Source organism: Leuresthes tenuis, unplaced genomic scaffold, assembly GCF_036924035.1.
Source record: "Leuresthes tenuis unplaced genomic scaffold, fLeuTen1.0.hap1 SCAF_17, whole genome shotgun sequence".
Lineage (NCBI taxonomy): Eukaryota > Metazoa > Chordata > Actinopteri > Atheriniformes > Atherinopsidae > Leuresthes > Leuresthes tenuis.
In genome coordinates, this window is record NW_027325371.1 from 6,082,355 (window position 1) to 6,104,578 (window position 22,224).

The window sequence follows — 22,224 nt, forward strand, 5'->3', positions numbered from 1 at the left end:
GCTTTCTGCTTTAACACCAACAGTTGTAAAGCAGTCGTCCCAGCAGCAAATGCACACACGCACACAAATATTTTGAGTCTTGATGACATGAAATGCTTCTCTGAAATAAAAAATGAAGTGGCTTTCATTGTAATACAGCACAAAGTGGTTTTTATTCCTGGTGCTTCTGCTTTATGGTAGTACTGACTTTCCATTTGGACAAAATAATTAAAGCAAGAACACTGCAGATTGGAGTTCAAAGCATGCAGCAGGACACATCAGAGAGAAATGACTGATCCTTTCAGTGATCGGAGCCCTCAAAGCCATCAGGAAGAGCATTGGCGTGAGTGTTGTGGAACAGAGTGTGGTTTCCATCACCCCAGGGAAATCTCTGGAAAGATTAATGTCACTGTATTATTATTTCATTTCAAAGGAATAATTTAAAGTAGTTGGGGGGAAAAAAGGCTTTTGTTAAAGCACGCTGAGATTCACCTTGGTGCGGATACGCAGGTGAGGATATGGCACAAACTCTGGCTGTTCGTGTGAGTGTGCCTGCATCTTCATATATACATTGGCCATGCAGACGGCCACGCCAGGAAAAGCCAAAACAATTGTGAGTATCTTCCAGGTCTTCGCTGTGGAAAAGACAACAAATAAAAGTATGTGACTGAAGCACTAAATGGAGCACGGGCACTTGTTTAACTTCCTGGTGATTCGTCAGGGTTTAGATGTGCAGGCTGACTGCCAGCTCTGCAGACATTTCAGTTAATGTTTAACAAGAAACAACCTAAGCCTTTTCGTAGTGCTTTCGTGTACATACACTTTAATCTGGAGGCTTTGAAACAAGGTTGGTGTTTTGGTTCAAAAGGTCAGTGAAGACACTCTCACCTCCTCCTTCGTGGCTTGAATGTGACGCAGCAGCAAGCACCCGACGAGCGGCCAAGGTGGCAGGAGACAAAGACATCTGCACAACAGTAGGAGTATTCAAAGAGTTTTATAGGAGTTGAGAATATAGATAAATACAGCTTTCACAATTTGACTCGCTTTTTGACCCGCTGAGTGCGATAAGACAATGTCAATCAAAAAGTGACCCAAGCTTACTCACAAAAAGTCATAAAAATGATAACATGAAAACTAAAATAGCTTCATAAAGTTATTTAGATATTTTTGATTGAGCATTTCTCCCTCTGGAAAGCAAACTGGAGTAAACAACCCGGACTGAAGCAAGGTCTACAAGTTTTGCAGTGTAACTGTGGAGGTATGAACCCACATCTGTGCGAATAATGTCAAATCTGCTAAAAACTTACTTTTTCAGGCGGGCAGTGATCTTTATTGTTCTCTTGTTTTCCAACAAATCCTCCTTTCTGCGTGTTTGTCCTTCAGTCTGTCCTAAGCTGAACTCTCAATATCAGACTCCTCCCTATTTCAATCTGTCGCTCAGCCAAGTAACTTAGTTTATATTTGGTCAAGTGCAAAGGCGGGCAGATATGTGACGGTGGTGATGAGGGAGGAGGTGCTGTAGAGGGCATTTAGCCTGTATTGCAATGACAAAAGTGAAAGTAATCAATGAACCAGTCAATCTTTATCTATATATTATTCATATTGAGTGCTTTATAATGCCAAAAGGACCCCAAGCAAGGAATAAAACAAAATATAAGAACACTGTAGAGAAAAAGACTATTCTGTTAAAGCCAATTAACAATAAATAACAGTAAAACATCAATGAAACAAGAAAAAAGGTTAAAATCATATTAAGTAGTGCACAAAAGTTAAGTGAATTTAGCAAAAGCTTTTTCAAAGAGGTTGTTTTAAGTTTAGTCTTAGAAATAGAGCTGCTGTTGATGTTTCATACCCAGACAATTATGGTAATGTTATGTAAATGAAAGAAAGCCATAAAAGACAAATCGTGATTTAAAAAAAAAAAAATGATGAAAATGAATGAGAATTGGAGGCCAAAGTAATGCCACTCAGTGTAACTATAAGGCTTAAAAGTGAATATATGAGGTTTCTTGGAACAACAACAATGATTTCAGTTTAGTCTGGGTTCAGAAGTAGAACATTACAGAATATCCAAGCTTTTCATGATAAGCCAGGCTGCACAGATTAATAGAATGTAGTGTCAACGGCGTAATAGTGGGAATATATACCATGTTTTGTGATGATTGTGCTTAAAGCGAGCATGTATAGAGACAACAGAACTGGTCCCAATCCAGAACCTTGTGGAACACCATAACTGACTCAGGCAAGGGAAGAGGACACATCATTTAAATGTAAATTTAAAGTGAAATTGAAATTGAAATTCAAAGTGAAATTAAACCAGTCAAGAGCATCACCCTTGATTAAATAAGACTTAACAGTGCTTTCACATGTATATATAGGCCCTTTTCTTTTTTTTTATTTCAGCACTGGAAGTCAGTCATATAGTTTAAAGTGAAAATGGTTCAGCAGCGGATCAAATGTTTACTAATATCTAGTTTATCAACAGGATTAAGTTGATAAATGCCATTTTTGGTCTATTTTCTCTTGAAAATAAAGGGATTTCAACTAGACAAAAGCCACTGATGCCTCATATAAGTATTTTAAAAGCATGTTTGACTAACAGTTAATGTCATAAGAGGACTGTATATGTGATGGAAAAAGAAAATGTCTTATTATGATGTAATATTTTAATATGAAAACAAAATAATGTAAATAATTTAGGGAGAACAAGACACCAACAAATCTCAATTTATATATACATACAGATGTGTGCAAAAGTCAGGGAAAACTGCATATCATGTTGATTTTTGAGGACAGAAAAGTAAAATCAGAGTGGGTTTAGCTGGGGTGGAGGTTCACTGTTCACCGTTGCATATTTTAAACAAACTGAGCTAAAACAAAGTTCTTTGTCCACATTCAAAGATAATTTGGAGAAATAAAAAAAGAGACATGCTTGTGCAAAAGGACATCTTGGTAATATGGGAGGTGGATGAAGCGCGGTGGTGATACGAGGATGAAGACAGGCTGTCCACCAGGTGGGGTAGTGTTGCTATGAGTAAAGATTACTCTGACACATATCTTTAAGACTCCTGTTCTTTGTCATCTGAGTTGTATATGTTCATTTCTGCAGAGCGGCTCCTTCTTCTCCTTCCGCTGCAGTGACTGTATATGTCATTAGTAAAAGAAAACATATCTGAATTTTGGTCGAGTTGTCTGCACACTCTGAATGCAGAGTTTCTTGTGCAACTTTAAAAGGTTAAAAAAAGCCCATTTATTTGATTTCATGTTCATATCGGTTAAATCTCCTTTAAATAAGATTTTCCCCCCACTTTTTTCTGTGTTTTTCTCTTCTCCTGAGGTCAATTTTCACCCTGGGTTTTGTCATCTCTGCCTGGACAGCTTCAGGCAGATGTGCAACTGCAAACAGTAGCAAGCGCCAACAGTGATGTCAGCCAGTCATGCAAGCAGCCTGCCTGAACGTCTGGCACTTTTTTGTGTGTTTTTGTGGGGGAGAGGTGAAACGCCATCTCAGCTTTAAGACTTCACTGACAAATAGACACACAGAAGTTTGCATGTGCTGCTAGAACTCAAGTTCTTCATATTTATAAACTTTATTCGGTATGATTAATCCCTGATTTTTATTGCAGGATGGTTGACAATCGTGTACAGAGTGAACCAACTCTACGTTTTTTCTGTTTGAGCTGAAGGAACAGTGCTTGCACTAATAGGTGTAAAGATTGTATATACACAGCAGAAGGAGGAAACACTGCAGACTCAACACAGCAAAGTCTGCACAACAGACTTGTGATGTGGAAATATAAATGTGGGCAAACTTTGCTTCTATATACGCCAATTCCAACAGGTTTGCTTAGTGAGAAAAATATGAATAAAAACAGGGTGCAAGGATTTGCAAATCTCACAAACTAATTGATTCACAATAGAACATAATGTTTAACATCTTCAGAAAAAAGAAATCAAAATCATGTGGGTAAATGCGTTGCTAATAAAAGCGTTTAGATGGAATTCAGTTGGTTGTGCCCTTCAAAACATCCCTTCATACCCTTACAGTCTGTGCATATTTCATGCCAGGAAAAATACAGCCATGCAGTAAGTGTGTGTGATGTCAGACCACAGGAAAGCAGTGTCTGCCAGTTTCAGAGGTCCTGTCCCGTCTTTCCCTCGCAAAGTCGGAGCTCTCTTTTTTTGGAGACACTTAAGAGAGGCTCACATTTGAACTCTTTACAGACTTTACAATGCCATGGTAATAATTTATCTTATGTGTGTTATGCAGATACTCTGAAGAAGTTATAGGCAGAGACAAATTCTCATTAAAAACATCTTAGAAATGAATTCATATAGCTACATTTTTGTTATCATTTAAAGAAAGATGAAAGTGAAGATATGAGATGATCCAATACAACAGAGCAGTACTGAGTCCAATATGAGCTAATTTGCTGATGTTCAGGAGTGTAGAGTGGAATTGTGAGTCACTTGTGGAGTGACTCAGTTACTTAAACATTTATTAGTTCTACAGTGGATTTAGTGTTGTTTTTCTACAGTGGAAACTTCAACAGACTATCCACCACACAGTCAGACATCGTGCAGACAGAGCAAGTGCAGGGGCTGTCACACACTGGATGTTTACTCACCGTCTGACGCCGCAATTGTGCTTAATGTAAGTGCATGTAACTCCTGAGTTTGAGACATAGTTTGATTTTTAACTCTTCATGTCAGTGTAAATGTTGTATAGCGCTGACAGACTGCTGCCATCTGTGCGAAAATAATAGGTAGATGCTCCCATCAACCAGTTTGCCTTTAAAGTGATCGAATGCCACATATTTTAATTTAACACACACTTAAATAATTTTCTACATTTGACTTGAAGAAAGTTTCCCACACAACAACCTCCTCTTCATCACACTCATGGCTAGATTTGACCAAACAACCAATGTTTTGTTCTGGCAAGGAGAATATTTTCAAAAGTCTCAAACTGAGTAAAAATTGTGTCTGTAATGTCTTCAGCAGCAAAATTTACTGTTTTGTCTGGGAGACTGGACTAACATTAACAGATTTCAGTCCTCGACACTTTCTGTTCTGTAACTTCCAGCTAAAACACCTGCCTGAAAAAAAGAGCCAGCATGACTGCTCTGTAGGTCTTTGTCGTCTCTCCTTGGTCTGTATGCTTGGTCTGGAGCTGAACACTAATATTAGGCCCCCTGGAGGTGGCCCACTATGTTTCCCAACTGGAAGAAGAAAAGCATAAAACCACAGATAAACGCTGCTGTTCCAGTCCCCTGCCAAAGAAAATAAAACTTGCTGTTGGCAAAGTTTAGCGAAAGTGAACGTTTTATCAGAATTTAGGTGTTTATTCACCATGAAACTGTTCAAGTTTAGAGAATGGGCTGAGGTGCACTCATTATGCAAATGGAATAATGACTGGTAGAGGAACAGCTAGTGGTTTACTGCATTTGTAACATTTGACTGGGCACTTTATTGAAAAGACAGCTTCAGTTTTTTTTTTTTTTTTTATAGAGGAGAGGCGCTATTTTGGCTTTTATGACCACAGAGATCAAATTACTGATCTGCTCATAGCAGGCTGGGTGCCTCAGTACACTAAACTAACACTTTAGCTAACATTTAACCAAACAACTTGCCTGTACTGACACTGACTGATTGCCATGTTTTCCAGAAAGTAACTATCTGTTTTTGCCGCACATTCCCTCATGTCTAAAACCATAACCAAGCATGTCTTTATAATTGTGTTAAACTTTTCTGGTAAGTCTGACAGGCAAAACAAAGTGCTCAATCTTGACCTCCATCTTCAACCAACAAGCAACCTGGAGGCCAACTTTTGGACTCCTCTCTTGACCTTAAAAAACACAAACAGGTAACACACAAGCCGACACACAGTCTCATTTATTTATGTATATTCTGGGGTGCAAGGGCTTTTAATAATGGAGGACCATTTAATGGAGGACCACAGTGAGAGTGCCATCCAGATGTGTAGCCACATAGCAATGTTATATTACTCTTCTCCAGATAAATGAAACAACAATCTGTACCACCAACTGTTTCTTACCTCTGACAACCAAAGCTTTGACGTCTTCTTTTGAAAAACTGACACACTCCTTATAGATGAGACGGATGCATGACAGATAAATGTTTAGCGGTGAATCATGGGTGAAGGAGTCATGAGTCAGACGGGGATTATGTTATTGTTTTAGGCTCAATACCACCAGGGAAGACGATCTGGTGGTCCTCACGTGTGACTACGGTTTTCCAAAGGTGGCATAAAAACAAGTGGCTCCTTTCAAAGTTTAATCATAATATGTGGTTTTCGAGGCAGACGTTTGCATTGAGCGATGTCGTGCCCGAGGATAAGACATAAACTTTGCATTAAAAAATGGCTGACATACAAAGGACCTCTCACAGTATTCAATATAAAGATGTTCCTAAAGGCTGGCGATGCGACCATGACCTGATACTTTTTATGCACAATCTCAACAGACTGCAGAAACACACCATGTTTCCCCAGACAACCCAAATAGATTACATTGCTCTTCCGTAGAAAACTAAAAAAAAAATACCTCAAAATGACATTTTGATCGAAGTCACGGCCTTGAGGACTATTTCTACAGCAGGACAGAGCATGTTTGTTCGTACATTAAACATTTATTGTGGCGTAATTTTCTCTTATTTATGCATGACCTTATGCAAATACTCCCACAGCACACATATTCACATAGAAATATAATAATGATGTCATGTTTGCTTTGCAATTTCCATTATTTCTAATGAGGATATTCTAACAGCATAAACACTTTCAGCTTGCATGCTCCATTAATTTCCACTTTTTCTCTCTAAAAGCTGTGATGTTAGCTCATTTAATGAAAAAACAGGCATAGTGGTGTAAAACACTTGGAGCGAGTGAGTATGTTTACAGAAAAAACATCTTAAACTCATCTGTCGTGAGCTAATTATCTTGGAAAAGGTGTTATATAATTACTCTGTCTTCACTTTCTTTGTATTTCAAAACAATGATGCCGTGTTTGCATTCGTAAAAACATCTTTGAGTGAGAATTTAGAGTCTGTCTGAGTGTGTGTTCAAGTCGTTTTCCTTTATGAAGCTGTTTCTGTTGCTTTCCATCATGTGAACAGTATCATTAGGATGAAAAAACACTTGCATGTGTTCCCCTGATGTTTCACTGGAGAGTTGCTAAAGGAATCCTAATAGAGGGACATCATAATCACCTGATAAATGTGTAGTATTTCTTTCCACTAAACAATAATGGAAATTTTGTTAGTCCCTGGAGTGTTTGTTATAGCCATTAAACTGGTTTTAAGTAATATATAATAATGATTAACATTTATCCAAAGGACCTCATCTAACGGTTCAGAGTTAGTCAAACCAAAATAAGACTTTTGCAATGCATGTCAGCATGTTAGTCAAACTGAAATTGTGTTAAATCGAAGCTCTCTAAGCTGGACTAACACACCCGTGATGCAGTTGGGAGTCAAATCACTCCTGCACGTATATGCTAAACTATAGTCAAATGGGTCGAGGTGCTCCACAATTCCCATCTAGTACACAGAAGAGGAAGAAGCCAATAACAACATATAACACAAGAGATAGTGTGCATTTTGTTTTGTTAAAACAGAAAGCAAAACTGTATGTTAATGTAGCTGAACGGTCACTCTGCTTTAATAAAATCCAGATTTTATTGTCACAACACCATCAACCAAAATCACCTTTCAAGTAAAGACAAAATCTGTGCAGTGAATTCTGCTACACTAACATGTTCGATGATCTCCAACAGAGCATCGCAGATTGGTACATTCAGTCAGCAACTCGATTTCCAAAGATATCGATATTGATATGCAAAGAACAGCTTTGCATATCAACCTGCTGTCCTGAGAAAAGTTATAGCTAAAACATCGGCTGCATCCACAACGTTTATAACGCAGCCTTTTCAAAGTAAAAGTGCAATTTCTGCATTAAATACAAGTCCTTCAGCGTCCAAATGACGACAATGAAAAGGAACGCCAGTATTTACTCTTAATTTGTCTCTTTTTTTGGTCACTTTTTGTATCTGTGCTTTTGAATGTCAGTTCTTTGTGGAACTGAGGTGGAGTTTAGCAGTGAAGTTTCAAAGCTTCTTCTTCTTCTGTTTGTTTATGGGGCAGATTAAACACTACGGTGATTCACATTCCATCTAGTGGTTCAAAGTGGAATTACAGTAAAATGCGGTCCGTCCCTAAGATTACTGAGCTGTATATTTCAGTTAATAGCTATTGTTTTTTCTAATTCTGTTGATAGCTTATAAGTTTTAAACTATTTTTTCAACACGAAGCATCTTTGAAGGGATTGTTCAAATTATGACTCATCCTCACCAGCCAAACAACGGTCGGTAGCCTCTGTGCTTAGGCAAAGTCCAACTTTGAGATGTAATGAAAAAGCTTTTCACCATCGAGATTGCAAACTCAGTCCACTGATGTATATCCTCAGCTTTATCTGTCATATTATTTTCTGATCTTCACACTGTAATCCTGCACATTAAACACATATATTCTAGAAATATAGAAAATGACTAATTTTGTTTTTAACAATGTTGTTTTGTTGTATTCACCCTTTATTTAATCCCCTATATGTCAGAAATCTTTCAATATAAACCCACAAAACAATTCTGGTCAGACTGCTTTAAGTGGTCAGATATTTTAATGATTTCTCCTGCCTCATATATATTTTCAGTGGTAAGATATCATACTCAAAGGCAGTTTGCAACACAAAAAGATGATGAAGATTCTCAGTCATCCAGGTCATGGTAATCATAAGAGCTTGAATGAGGACAAGTGAACTTCTTTTTGGATCTTGAAGATGTTTCACATCTCATCCGAAAGGCTTCTTCAGTTCTGAACTAGGTGGTGGGGAGTACTAGATCATATTTTCTGAGTCCAACGTAACGTGCCAAGTACTGAGATTTTTTGGGGATGAACTGAATTTTCTGAGAAAATACGAATACACAGTTCCCTTATGTGTGTGTGTGTGTGTGTGTGTGTGTGTGTGTGTGTGTGTGTGTGTGTGTGTGTGTGTGTGTGTGTGTGTGTGTGTGTGTGAGAGAGTGTGAGTGTGTGCATCCTCAGCTAATGGAAACACACTGACTAGTCAGACCAATGTGTGTGTTAAGAGGGCAGGACCGGTCAGTGGGAGTGTATCAGATAGAAAAAAGAAAAAAAAAAAAAAAACGGAAATATATAAGACATTAGAGGTGCTGATACTTTAAGTACCAGCTTTGTCACTGTCTATCTAGCCATCAGCTGGTTCTCTCCCAATCATTTTAAAATACCCAGACTGCTCCATCATGCTGCTTCAAGCTCTGCTTCAGACCTTGTTGGTTCTCTGGTTGGCTGAGGAAACTCTGCAAGGCGGTAAGAAATACAGATAAAAATGAGCACAGGTTTAAAACTTAATTTTGAAATGATGATGAAATGATTGTCGGATTTGTGTTGATTTTTGGATTCTCTGCTTTAGGATCATGTGCTGTTGAATATGATATTTAATTACTTAAATTAACAAGTTTATCTGATCTGATTGATGCAATTCTCACGTTTGTATGTAGGAATTAAATTGATCCTGTTGGCTGAAAAAGTCACATGTTGGTATAAGAGTAACGATATCAAACTTTGCTAAACTTTTTATGCGACCAAACTTGGAACTATAACTGTTTATGACTTTGATTGATAAAATAAGTAGATCATAGAGTATAAAGCACATCTGTCAACAGCAGTCCAATCTCTCCGTCAAAGCTTTGATGGCTCAGCGTCTTTGGTGACTCACTCCCACTTACCTGTTAGATAGCATGTCTGTGAGACTGAGGGAGAGAAAAAGCACTGCACTATGAGGGCATTTGGCTCCAAAATTTTGCATCCCTGCCAAGACATTGCGGTTTACAGTATGTTCTTTAATTTCACTGAATCAAAGGATGTGATGAAAGGGTGACAGAAGCAGGTAAAATCTGACAACGGATCGTGAGAAGACCTAACAGGCTCCATACTGTCACTGCACTCTGGTCTCCATCAATGGTTGTCTGTTTCTCCATGCTCCTGTTGCTGAGTCAGGATACGGTGATGAGGACACCCTCTGTAACTGACAAACATGTGAAGTAATTCATAGGGTCTCTTGATTAATTATGGATAATAATATACAATGGTACTGAAGTGAAACTGAATTTTGAATAAATTGCTCCCTTGTCTGACATTTAGGGAGATGTAAATCAGAAAAAAAGCTTTGCAACAAATCCTGATTTTGGATGAGAAAATAATGTTAAATCTCAAAGTGCAATCTGTACCAATAATGTAACAATCCCTCTTGAAATGTTTAGCTTCTTGCTCCGTCCTGCATTGCTTGTACACACTGTATTTCAGTGTTAAAATAAAGCTGAAACTGACACCACCAAGTATTTATTTTTATTTTTTCAGGGGTAAGACCTCAGGGCATGCCCTATGGAAGGATGCTGCAAGCTAGAGGTATTAATGTTATTCTATTTAATCTTCTCAAAAGGTAACAATGTTATTTCCCCATAGACATACTGCTGAGTAACTCTAAAGTATTCACTGTGAAATTTGCACAGGTGGCTGCATTTCTCATTTCTGTGTCGGTTTCTGTTTTCTTCAGGTGGTGGTGTTGGAGTAAAACCTGGAGGTCAGTCTTTCTCCAGGCATTATAAAGTCAAATCTATTCATATAGCTAATTTTAAAACAAATGCCACCAACCAAAGGGCTGAACATTCACAGAAAAATTACTCCAAACATTAACAAACAGACAAATAATGCTTTAAAGCAGCAGCACAATTTTTGACTAATTCACAGGCTTGTGGATGAATATGCATGAAGTGTCTATACGTTCATATTTGATGTGCATATAATCAGGTGTTGGCAAATTCATAAACCTGCCCATGAATTAATCATGTGTTAAAATTCTGTATATCTATATGATTAGAATGAAATGTTAATTCATTAGATGGACCTATGCCACATGACTCAAGTGTAATATACTTGATGAATGTGAGGGATGTGTATATTTCTTATTTTTGTATATTTTAGGCTGTTAAGTACAAATGCAGTATTGAAAAGAGTGCTAAAGTTCAGTTTCCCTTTCCTTCCAGTTGCAGGTGCCCTTGGAGCACTGGGGAGTCGCTACGGCACCAAAGCAATGAAGACTGGAAGTATGTCAAACTTTTCTCATGACAACATTATCTCATAAAACTTTAACCTCAGATGAGTCAGGTTTGTATTTTTCTTTTTTTCTTCTCAGTTGGACATTATCCAGCGGCTCCCCTTGGTGCCGGTAAGCTATGATCAAATCCTAATGTTTTAAATGTTGCCGACTAGTTTAATGCCTCATTCATGATATTGTAGGTTGCTAAAAAGGTTAATATTAGAATATTATTCGGACTAATTTGGGATGAGGTTCTGCAGAGAATCAACTGTTCTTAATTCTGAAGCATGTTTGTTGAACTGTGTTCTTCTTTGCCACAGGGTACAGATCTTTTGGATTGGGAGGGAAAACAGGCCTGAAGCAAGGTGGATATGGAGCCCTGGGACCCCACGGTACATCACTAAACCCTCACAGTAACAAATTAAAAATGAATCACTGTTTAAACCATTTCAATTGATTCATACCTCTTACTTGTGCTTGCAGGTGCCAGTTTGGGCACAGGGATGTCCCTGGGGCCAGGACTTACAAATGGCCTGGGACTGGGGTTGGGTCAAGGAGGAAAGCGTGGTAAGACCGACAAATGTGAAAAGATTCCATTAACCGGTTCATATCTCATACAGACATAAACGTGTCTGGGAACTATAGGTCTGGGTCAGATTAATTGAAAAGAAAAAGAAAAATAAGCAGAAAAGCTCTTCATCTAAATAATTTCCCCAGACATTTGGAAAAATTGTATGTAGACTATTCAAGGACCAGTTGAGAGTTTTGCTGCTGATTGATAAAAGAGCTGAACCACTGAAACTTCCACTGTCACATCTTTCATTTCTTCTGCACAAAGCGTTCTGTTCTCTCTTTCAAGTCTTTTTTTTTTAGAAACCCTGGTGACGATTTAGTTAACACAGGCATACTTTTCATGAGCAGTGAAGCCAAAGAAATGTTTTTAGAATAGAAATTGACCTTGTATTTTTGTCACTTTCTAGCTTATGGTGCTGGCCATGGCCCTTACCCAGGTTAGTGATCATGTAGCTTTTTCCATGATGTTGTTCCATAAATTGTTCTTACAAATGAAAGTGAATACAGTGAATTACACTCTCTATGAACCTCTTCCTGTTTGGAACATTGTTGACAAATCCCAACTCTGAAGCTTGCTCTCTTTTAGCATGTCTTCAAATATGATATAAGGAGAAGGCAGGTTGAATCTTAGTGTTCTCATAAAACAGTGTGTGCTTGTTTGGTTTAAAGATCTAATCAGCCTCTTCGTCTGCTTCACAGGATATGTTCCTTATGGAGGCATGAACTATCCTGCAGTACGACCAGGTGAGTGATGAATTATGTCTTGATCTCAGGACCCGTCTCTTAGATTATTTTGGGTGTTCTGTCCCACAGCTTTTGCCACAAACACAAACCTTGCACAGAGGAGATTGCTTATCACATGTTATGGTAATTGGGTACCCGTGCAGAATCATGCCCAGTGTCTTCTACCTCTTTCCTATAACATCCTGCTCCACTTGATTCAGGGTCTTTTATCTCAGAATGGCTTCCTACTGTCTGTAATTCTCTGACCAGGCATCCAAGCAACAATAACTCATTTAAAATCATCACCAGCTCCGCCTGTGGTCTTTGTTTTGTGTCATGTTTGTCTGCAACCTGTAAAAAAACCTGCTGTCATGTGATTCACTGATGTATATTCATATTTGTTTGTATTTGCATGGAATCACATCTGTCTGCTTTAATATAATAATCAGCGTTATTATTTCATTGTATCATGTATTTTTTTGTGTTTGTCAGTGTTGCACGTTGCATGAGATCCTCAGCCTCTTTGTGCCTCATCTTTGGCCTGTGAATGAATTTGGATCGATCTTTGTGGAGTTAAAAGTGGTAATTGTGGTTTTAAAGAACTGAATGAAAAAAAAAGGTTATAATAATGTCATTTTATGTCAGGCCAACTGGGGACTCCCTAGGAACACAATGTAAAACATGAGACACCATAGATGGCAAGTTAAAATGTATTGCTGACAGATATCTCCACGGAACAGTTTATACACTTTAGAATTATTCATCAGAATTCAAGTGATCTGAAATGGTATGTTTAGAAATGCACAAAATGTACAAATGTTGTATTCCACATGCAAAATTCTATTGCTTTTGAAATTTTGCCAGATGTGAACTTTTCATTTTGGAGCCAGGATAGCGTCTGCCACGGTAAACAACCCCAGGCAATGAAAATTAAAGGGAAATTCAAAAAAGTTTGAATATCTTTGATTATTCTATTTGCTATAAAAACAATTCACTCGCACATCTGAGTTTAAACAAGTGTGTTCTGACGTATTTTTGTGTCAAAAATCCAAGTCAGTTGTACAAAACTGATCAGTGTTGTATACATGCAATATCCCAGTTAAATTAAGATCATACGCTCAGTGTGTTGGTCCTGGTCTGCCTCTCAGTGACTGTGTTATAATATGAACAATACATGAAGTGTATGATGAGTGTGTGATGATGAAAGAAACTTTATTTGAAAAACTGTAATCTAGTAGTTTCTGGCAAATAGGTTTCACATTTTAAATTTGTTGTTTATGCATTTGGCAGATGCTTTTATCCAAAGAGACTTTCACTGGTAGGGTAAGGGGGTTGTGCTTAAGGAACCCTACTGGAGGTAGTACCTTTCATGCAGGGGATCTGAACCCAGGTCACCCACATGAAAGGTGACAATCTTACCACTACCTAATTTTACCACTACTGGTCTGGTCTTGAAGCTTCTGCCCCAAATGTGAGTGACTATGCTTTGTGTATCAGTTGTCTGTCACACACTGATGCTGTCTGTGTCAGGTGTTGTCTTTGTCTACTTTAATACTTCCGTGTTTGATGGCGTTGCCACAGTTTGTGTTGTCATCTCGTTGTTGTTGCACTGACTGAATGAGGAGGACTGTTTGCTGTAGGCTACTTCCAAAGTTTGTGTTGTTCCTCTGTTGTCTCAGTTCCTAATTAAGGTAATAACTCTGCCTTTTGAATCTGGACTAACCCTACACCACAAAGATGTTTGACTTGTCTCTGTTGGGCTTTTGAGTTAATTGCGTTTAGGCAGTGATTATTCTGTGGATGAGGAATTCTATAGATTTGCATGTTCTGATGCACGCCTCAGCAAATTCAAAGTAGCCCTAATACAAAGATACACAAAAGCGAGTGTGATGTTTAACCTCAAACAAAAACAAAGAAACACTGTTCTTTCTGAGCCAGGAAGTTGTGAATGCATGATGATATTTTTCTGCCAGGTGTGTCTGCAGCAGATTTGGGTGGACCTGAGGTGGCCAGTCTGGGTCAACCTGTTCAAGATCGTATGAGAGAAAAGAGCAGAGCTATAGGTCACTTGTACGGAAAACAAGACAGAACTCCTGGACCCGAAACGCCCAACATTAGGAGAGGCAGTGTACTTGGTCCCACTGCTCCAGAGTTACATGCTGGAACTGAGGTCAAAAGCCTCGATCCAGTCATTCAGTCACCAAGGCTTCAACCCACAATACCTCTAAATAAACAGAATAAAGTCCTCGATCTGATTGTTTCACAAGCTCAAGGGGGAGATCGTAGTGATCCGGCAGTCTCTAAAAGAGAGGGGACAAGTCATGAAGCCACACTAGCAGCAGGAGCTGAAAGAAAACAACTGCCTGTTGATAAAGACAGCTCTCAGGTACACGGTACCAGAGACTATGACTCCTCTCTCCATCAATTTGAAAAAGCCAAAAACTGTGGATCTCGTTATCAGCTTTTGGGATCAGAAACTCAAAGGACACAAAGATTAGTACCTGAACTGCATACTGGTCGTACAAATCCACCAGCACGAGGAGTGAGAACCTACCAACTTCCGCTTTCACAAGGTCAACATGTCAGAAGCAACGCCAGAAATTATTTATCTGCTACAGGACCTGTAGCTAAAGACACAAACGGACTTAAAATGCGTACGACTGTTGCTGCTGAAGATGGAGGGCGGTACTATGGACCAATGATTCCCAGTGCAAGTGGAACCCAAAGTATGAGCATCACATCAGCCGGAGTGGAGCAGGAGGCTCAAGGCTTTACTGCCGAGGGTCAAGATGCAAAACATCTTTCTCAAGCTGAGCATATTGAAAAAAAGTCAGTAGCTTCCCGTATCCCAGGGCAGACTGGGAGGGATACAAACACAGCAAGTAAGAGCAAAGCTTTGTCTTATTCACCATCATATTTTATGTTGTAATTCCCAAGGGCTACTTTCTACTTTTTAGAAATGTTGTACTTTGCAAAGGCTGAAAGGGTGTCAAATGAATTTTTCTTCTCAGGTGTTAAATTTTTACTTATATGTGAGATAACAGTGTTCTCTGTCTTTATATGAAGCCCTTTACTCACCCAACGCTGTGTATCCAAGTAAACCACAACATTATTGGATTTAAAAAACAATAGAACCAAAGTAATTCATGTAAGAATACTTTACAGACACTGACTTAGAGTATTTTTATTACCATTTGCAATGTACCATCGCTTAATTAATTCATTAATGTACTTTCGGTCAAAACATGGATAGAATAACTCATTTCCATGTGTTCTTAAAAAGATGAAAGTTGTTCATCTTGAAAACGTGTTGTTCTTCTAAAATTGATTTAAAATTATATCTGAGCAGGGAATCTTTTTGCCATATTGATAGATTATGATAAGGAGCCTTAAGCAAAGATATCTATTTGTTGTGTTGTCTTCACTAATAATGAAGAAAGGCCAATCAGTCTCATGCTGTAGCCTCAGGTCAACTTTACCCAAGCACCACACAAGGTGTACAGACTGAGATCTCATTACAACCACATCAAACATTACAGCCATTTTATTTGGAAAGAGACTTAGATGGTCATGTTGTGGTGATTAAATAAAAAGTAACCTCACAAGTGAAGGCATGGATAGTAAACTCTTCACCAACCCTATGTGGGCGGTATGTGGAAGGTCTGACTCAGGTTTGTATGTTGTTTGGTGAAAGCAACTCAAACAGAAATGGACTGTTTTCTGAATGAAACATGAACTAAAAGAAAATATGCATTAAAGTTTAGTGTCAGTATCTAGATATGAGCTGCATTTAATCGTAATAATGTCCAAAAACCTGAACTCCCGCCCCCAAATACTAACATAGGTTGTCGACTTGCTCATCAATGGACAAGTTCATTTCTGATATTTTTATTACTTGATAAATGATCAACAGGAACAATGTGAGGTGACACACTGTAGCGGATTCATCCTAACTTACCTGCCTTGACTTTTGTTTTCATACTTTTCAAATGTTTTACGAGTGTGCCTGTTAAGCTTAACACCATCATTGCCCTCAAGTATACTGCTCAAACCAAAAAAGACGGTCATCTTTCCCTGTTTCTTGGAGAGTTTGTAAGCTGTGACATGCAGCAGATCGAGTAAGAGCCAGTCAAATATCTTCAGGACATGGTGAAGATGAAGATGGTGGTGACAACAACGAAACAGCTGCTTGATACCTTGAAACCTTAATACCTCAATGAAGTGACCACAGCTGTAGTGACCTCTGGTTCTGAAAATAGCAAAGGTTCTGTAGGGTAACTGATTGACATCAAATGCTTTGTTATGTCTCAGAACCTGCTATGCCATGTTTTTTTTTATTCTAACATGAGATCCTCTTTCATGCTTGGCTTTATTTACATTACATTTGTCATATGTGGTACAGTTTCTGAATTCTTTATGCTTCAATGTTGCAAATGTAGAAACAGTGACACACTGCAGTGATTGTTAGTACACAAAGGATTTTGCAATATTCATAAAACTAAACAACTGTTTTAGCTATCAGGCCAAAGAAGTTGGAATCACAGGAAATGAAGGCCTCATCCAATCTGTGTTGGTTAATCTGCTTATGTTTACTCTAAATTCATCCTTGTGCTGTCATACAAATCTCACTGTTTGCCTGTGTGGGTTACCTTCAACTCATAGTGTATTTCATGTGGTCTCACATTTGCTTTTGTGGATTTGAGGATCCACTCCAGGAAAGTTACTGCCCAGTGCGGAAAATGAAAAGAGACCCAAACAATACCATCCAGCAATGATGCACAAAAAGACTAAGAATCAGACAAAAAATCTAAAGTAGGGAATAGCCTGCAGTAACTTGCTGGCTTTCTGCTGGATTTCTCCGCAGGTTATATGGGTGGAGCAGGAAACTACCTGGGAGCAGGCATGGGCACTGGTGGCTATGGAGCGGGTAATTTTTGGCAGCCAGACATGACACCTTGACAGCAACAGTACTTTAAGGAAATGGAGGCACTTTGTAGATGAACAGTATCTTTGGTAAAGATTTCCAATGTTCTGCCCACAGGTCTGGGTCAGGGAGCATATCTGGGTGGTGCAGCTGGAAAACTTGGAGGTAACTGTGCAGATTTTCCCTCTCACTGGAAATGAGAGTGATGGTCCATGTGCAAGCAGGTGTTTTGCATTAAACCTCTATTTCTCTATTTCCTCAAGATAAATATCAAGTCCCAGCTGGCGCAGCTCTTGGACAGGGTGGATATCCTCAAGGTGTTGCAGGGAAGTCAAATGGTGAGGCTGAGGAATTATTTTTCTATTTCTATCCTCCCCACTTCCATAACTTTTAATTCCTCATCTCTCCAAACAGTATTTTGCTATTTGCCTTTGTGCACGTTTTTGCCACGTTAGGTGAGAATTTTGATACCAGTTAAGCGTATTTGGCAAAGCTAAAAACTCATGTCAAACTGGATATTTGCTAGCATTTTCAGTCTATATTCTCAGGTAACTGGCTGCTGCCTTTAAGGACCCCTTTCACAGATCCTGAGATCCATTGTAAACTCAGAAGCTGGTCAGAAAACACTTTGTAAGACACTTTTGTTGTTCAGAACATGAACTGGGCCATGAGCTCACAGCCAGAGAGCAGAAAAATGGGTTACTACACCTACTTTGCCTTGTAAACTAATCATTTGCCTGTGTAACAACAAGCACTGCCTGAGCTCCTCCTCCTCAGCTTCGGTTGAAAGTCACGGCAGAAACCGCTGCTGTCACTTCCTTTTCCTTAGAGTGAGTAATAACAAAAAAGAAAACATAACACTCACAGGTGATTACTCAGGAATCACTTTTTCATCTTTAAACTTGAAACTGAAATCTCTTTTCTCCCTTTTTGTTAACTAAGTACAGGAGAAAATATTCTCCAGTTTCATATTTGTCCAAAGAAAAATAGTGTTTATCTGCATTGAACTCAGTGTGTGTCTCATACTTTATGTGTTGAACATAAACAGGATATGGTGATGGAGTAACAGGATACCATGCTGCTGCAGCAGGTAATGGCTTCGGTAAGTGGCAGCTCATCAGAACTTGCGCAGAGAAATTGAGATTCCCGCAGTATGACTGTGTACGGTGGAGAAAAAAAACAAAGACTGTTTATTTTGAAAAAACTAAAGCTTTGGCCTTGAAAAGCAATTGTCAATTTGCAATGACAGGGGGGTCTTTCTTCATTCTGACTGCTGTCAAAGACAGCCTGCATCAAAGCCGTCACTGTCTTATTCAGGAAAAGAGGCTTATCCTTTGTGTTGACAGACTTTGTTCTATTCTCATTGTAGGTGGAGATGCTGGTGCAAAAGCTTTGTCAACAGGTTTTTGGCATGCATGCACAGTCCTCATGAATATTTCCTTCATCTCTAGTCTTGTTTCACCATATACCACCTTCTCTCAACAGGTTACGGGAATGGATATGGTGACGGTTATGGAGCTGGTGAGTGTCTTCTGAAATAAAATCAATTAGGGCAAAATTGGAAACTTAATGTACTTAATGACTCATCAGATCAAAAGCATAATTAGTGCTAATCAGAACTATGTTTCAGGGCTTGATTACCCTGCAGAGTTAGCTGATGGTGCACAGAACAAAGCAGGAAAGAGTGAAGGTAACAGTAACCTGCTGGAAAACTCTATCAGGGGATGGCACTAACCCATAGCTGCTTAACCTGTGGCATACAATATGTATGGCACCTTGAAAAATGAGAGTCTGTCTGCTTGATATAGCTACTGTGGTGGTCTGTCCACTGGGTGTAGCTATCGTATCTGATTCAAAGAAGCTGGCCTGTTTAATCTGGTGGTTTCTGATTTCCTGCTCTTGTAGACGCTTAAATTCAGTTTCATTTGAAGGTATCCTATTAATCAGCTCACTGTTTGAACAGTCTTTAACTTGCATATTATATTTTTTCTGATATTTTCAGGCCTTGGTACAGGAGGCTATACTGGACAAGTCCAGGGGGCGTATGGTAAGGATGGATACAGTGAAGGACAAAGTTAACACATGTTAGACTTCTCAGAAATAAACCAACAGAGGGAAACACACAGATTTAAAATACCGTTATCGCTTACCCATATGTCAGTCCCATGTAGTCAGATGTAAATTTTTTAGAGATGGTTGGAGTAAGCCAGCATATGGGTCGATGAGAACATAATCTTAAACATAAACAGCAACACTGTCTTTTACAAATGATCAGCCTCTGATCTTATTTCAGGAGCACTCGGTGCAGGACTGGAATCAAATGGCGGTAAATACGGTGAGTGCCATTGAGACGTCCTTCTGTCACAGTATTAGTCATACTTTTGTCAATGTGGCTTTTCGTGCGTGAGTCAGACTTGAACCACAGTTTTTATCAGAGAACTGGCAGGTTAAAGAGAGAAATATGAGTAAAAACTGATTCCCTTTTTCCTGCAGGAGGAGGAGCTGCTCAGCTTCCTTATGGTAATGCTTCTGTGATTCCCGCTTGCAACCATAATCTTTGTAAAATGGGGTTATAAAAGGATAAAAAACACAACTTAACCCAAGTGTTTAATGTGCCTGTGAAATGAGGTTATGAGCACAGTTTTAAGTGACCCAGTATATAAAGTCAACAGAAACATTAAGAGACTTTGTTGTGAATAATTTACACCAGACTTGTAAACTGAAATGCCATCATGTTAGTTTAATGTTGTAGTCCTTGTTTTAAGGGTACAAAACTAAGACACTTTCATATTCAACCGTTTGTCATTTCTGTAGGTGATGGTGGCTACCCGTATGCTGCTCAGCAGCTCAACCTTGGTGCTCAAGGCACCAAAGCCGCCAACAAATATGGTGAGAATGTGTGACGATGCATGAGCAAATGTGTGATAAGCTGCCTGCGATGGAAAAAAGCAGAGCTGTGGGTTGTTGGGTGTTTGTTCTTTAAGGCACACGGCCTCTGAAGTTAAAACCACAACATATATGAACGTGATCAGATAAGAAAAACACAGTAAAAACAGCTGTATCTTGTGATCTAAGATAAGAATGAATATTTTGCGTGTTTGTGCGTTTCTGGTATGACTCATCAGTGTTGCATCAAGTTGTAATATCTACATGTTTTGTGTTGTTTCAGGGACTCCCACAGGTTATGGAGCTCAGCAACCAGGTGGCTGCATGCACACAATTTTGCATGCATGAACAGTCACACACATCTCTCATGAGCACGCTGAATGTCTTTTATCCCACCAGCATGTCACATTACAATTCACTGAGGCTGATGCATTAGCCTGACACAAAAAATATATATTCTATTACTGTCAAGCTTTGTATAACTCACCTATTGGCTGCAAACACTAGCTACTCTTAATGTACCAAATCATAAAATTAACATATTTTACAGTCTCCTGTCTTGCTTTTTAAAGTCTCATCTCTTGTTTAGGTTATGGGGCACAGCTTGGACTAACTCAAGATGCTTTGGGTAAGCTAGAAAACCCAGGACTTCCTCTTTCATGATCAACTTCCTCTTGCTTTGTTGTTTCTGGTGATTTCATTAGATTTGTTTTCTTGCGTAATATTGCTTTGACAGAACACAGTCTTGCATGATTTGCTCCAGTTTTCTTTTCCATTTGGAGTTCATTGTGTTTGTGTGCTCCAGCTGTTTTCTATATTAATATAGAAATTATACTATACTTATACTTATACTTACTATACTACTCATACTATATTCTAATATTAAAGGGACATCCTGAGCAAAAAAACTGTTTTAAAGGAAAATAAACTCAGAATTTGTTGTTGTAACATACGCTAAATATGTTCTTCTACTTACATGGCTTCCATGCTAAATGAATTATGGATTATTTCCCACTTATGGGTATGTAGCGTGCGTTGTGAATTAGCTGAGTCCTCTAATACAAGCCAGAACTCTTTTCCTGCAAGTTTTAATGTGTCTGTCAAACCTCGTTTTCTTATTCCCTCCGTTTCCTTCCTTATAACACTGAAATGGGTTGTTTTTAACTCTCACAGGAGAGCAGACAGGCAAATATGGTGGAGTTAACGCTGGCCTTGGTAACGGGTACAAAGGTGAGAATAAAGGAATTTTTATGTATTTTTAGTAGGACTTGAAGATCCAGTATGCAGGTTTTTTGAGCTGATTAACCAGGACATTTATTGTTTATCACAAGAGACTAGGTAAACTGAAGATAACTGTTGCTGGTGTATAAGGATGGACTGTTATGTAATTTCCCCTTCATTTGTATAAATTCTGTTGTGATTCACACCCTTTTTCTGTGCTTCTGTCTTTAACCAGGCTAATTAAGATGATTTGCAGCGTCAAGTGGACCATCTCCATAATGATTTCAGTGTAATACGTATTTAGTGCTTTTTTGTATGTGTGAGTGTGTTTTACTCTATTTGTCCTGTTGTGCTCTTTGTCTTTTTGATTTTTTCCCCCTTACCCCTCATATTTTTCTGTAAGTGAATATTTGTTACTCATGTCAAAACCAGCTGTACCCAACCAGTTCATTTCTGCCTCAGCAGGTGGAGACTGTTGAACATAAAGGCAGATAAAGAGCAAGAAATGTGTCAAGATTAGCATTATGATTTTACTGTATTTATCCAATAAATTATATTGTCAACTTATGTTATATGGAAGCTTCAGAGTCAAAACAATTGATCTCATATTTCTTGAACACGCTGCTCTCTTGAATACACACACTGAAACCTTTTCTTTGCACAGGAAGCTTTTCACTTCCTGTCTCATGTGGTCCCACACTGTGTACTTCAAACTGAACATTTC

The 22,224-nt window shown here is 38.7% G+C and overlaps 2 protein-coding genes across 4 annotated transcripts; one reads left to right on the top strand and one right to left on the bottom strand.

The window, feature by feature from the left end:
• Nucleotides 1–122: 122 nt before the first annotated feature.
• cox6a2 (cytochrome c oxidase subunit 6A2) lies at nucleotides 123–1,408 on the bottom strand. Its single transcript, XM_072368831.1, has 4 exons — nucleotides 1,287–1,408; nucleotides 868–943; nucleotides 472–614; nucleotides 123–370 (listed from the first exon to the last, which is right to left on the bottom strand). Exons 2-4 carry the CDS (start codon nucleotides 941–943, stop codon nucleotides 281–283), a joined length of 309 nt encoding a protein of 102 aa, XP_072224932.1. The 5' UTR covers nucleotides 1,287–1,408; the 3' UTR covers nucleotides 123–280.
• LOC140273294 (uncharacterized) lies at nucleotides 1,011–22,010 on the top strand. 3 transcript variants are annotated; one of them, XM_072368818.1, is made up of 27 exons: nucleotides 1,011–1,237; nucleotides 4,518–4,633; nucleotides 5,739–5,845; nucleotides 10,435–10,482; nucleotides 10,631–10,657; nucleotides 11,121–11,180; nucleotides 11,270–11,302; nucleotides 11,494–11,565; nucleotides 11,657–11,740; nucleotides 12,154–12,183; nucleotides 12,446–12,490; nucleotides 14,443–15,351; nucleotides 17,334–17,396; nucleotides 17,511–17,558; nucleotides 17,657–17,731; nucleotides 18,442–18,495; nucleotides 18,763–18,795; nucleotides 18,879–18,914; nucleotides 19,024–19,083; nucleotides 19,396–19,440; nucleotides 19,687–19,728; nucleotides 19,887–19,913; nucleotides 20,208–20,282; nucleotides 20,563–20,595; nucleotides 20,869–20,907; nucleotides 21,453–21,509; nucleotides 21,736–22,010. In XM_072368818.1, exons 4-27 carry the CDS (start codon nucleotides 10,452–10,454, stop codon nucleotides 21,738–21,740), a joined length of 1,983 nt encoding a protein of 660 aa, XP_072224919.1. In that variant the 5' UTR covers nucleotides 1,011–1,237; nucleotides 4,518–4,633; nucleotides 5,739–5,845; nucleotides 10,435–10,451; the 3' UTR covers nucleotides 21,741–22,010. The 3 variants fall into 3 exon arrangements, with proteins under 3 accessions (XP_072224919.1, XP_072224918.1, XP_072224917.1); XM_072368817.1 differs by having other exon boundaries at nucleotides 5,739–10,482; XM_072368816.1 differs by lacking the exon at nucleotides 10,435–10,482 and having other exon boundaries at nucleotides 5,739–9,384.
• Nucleotides 22,011–22,224: the final 214 nt, after the last annotated feature.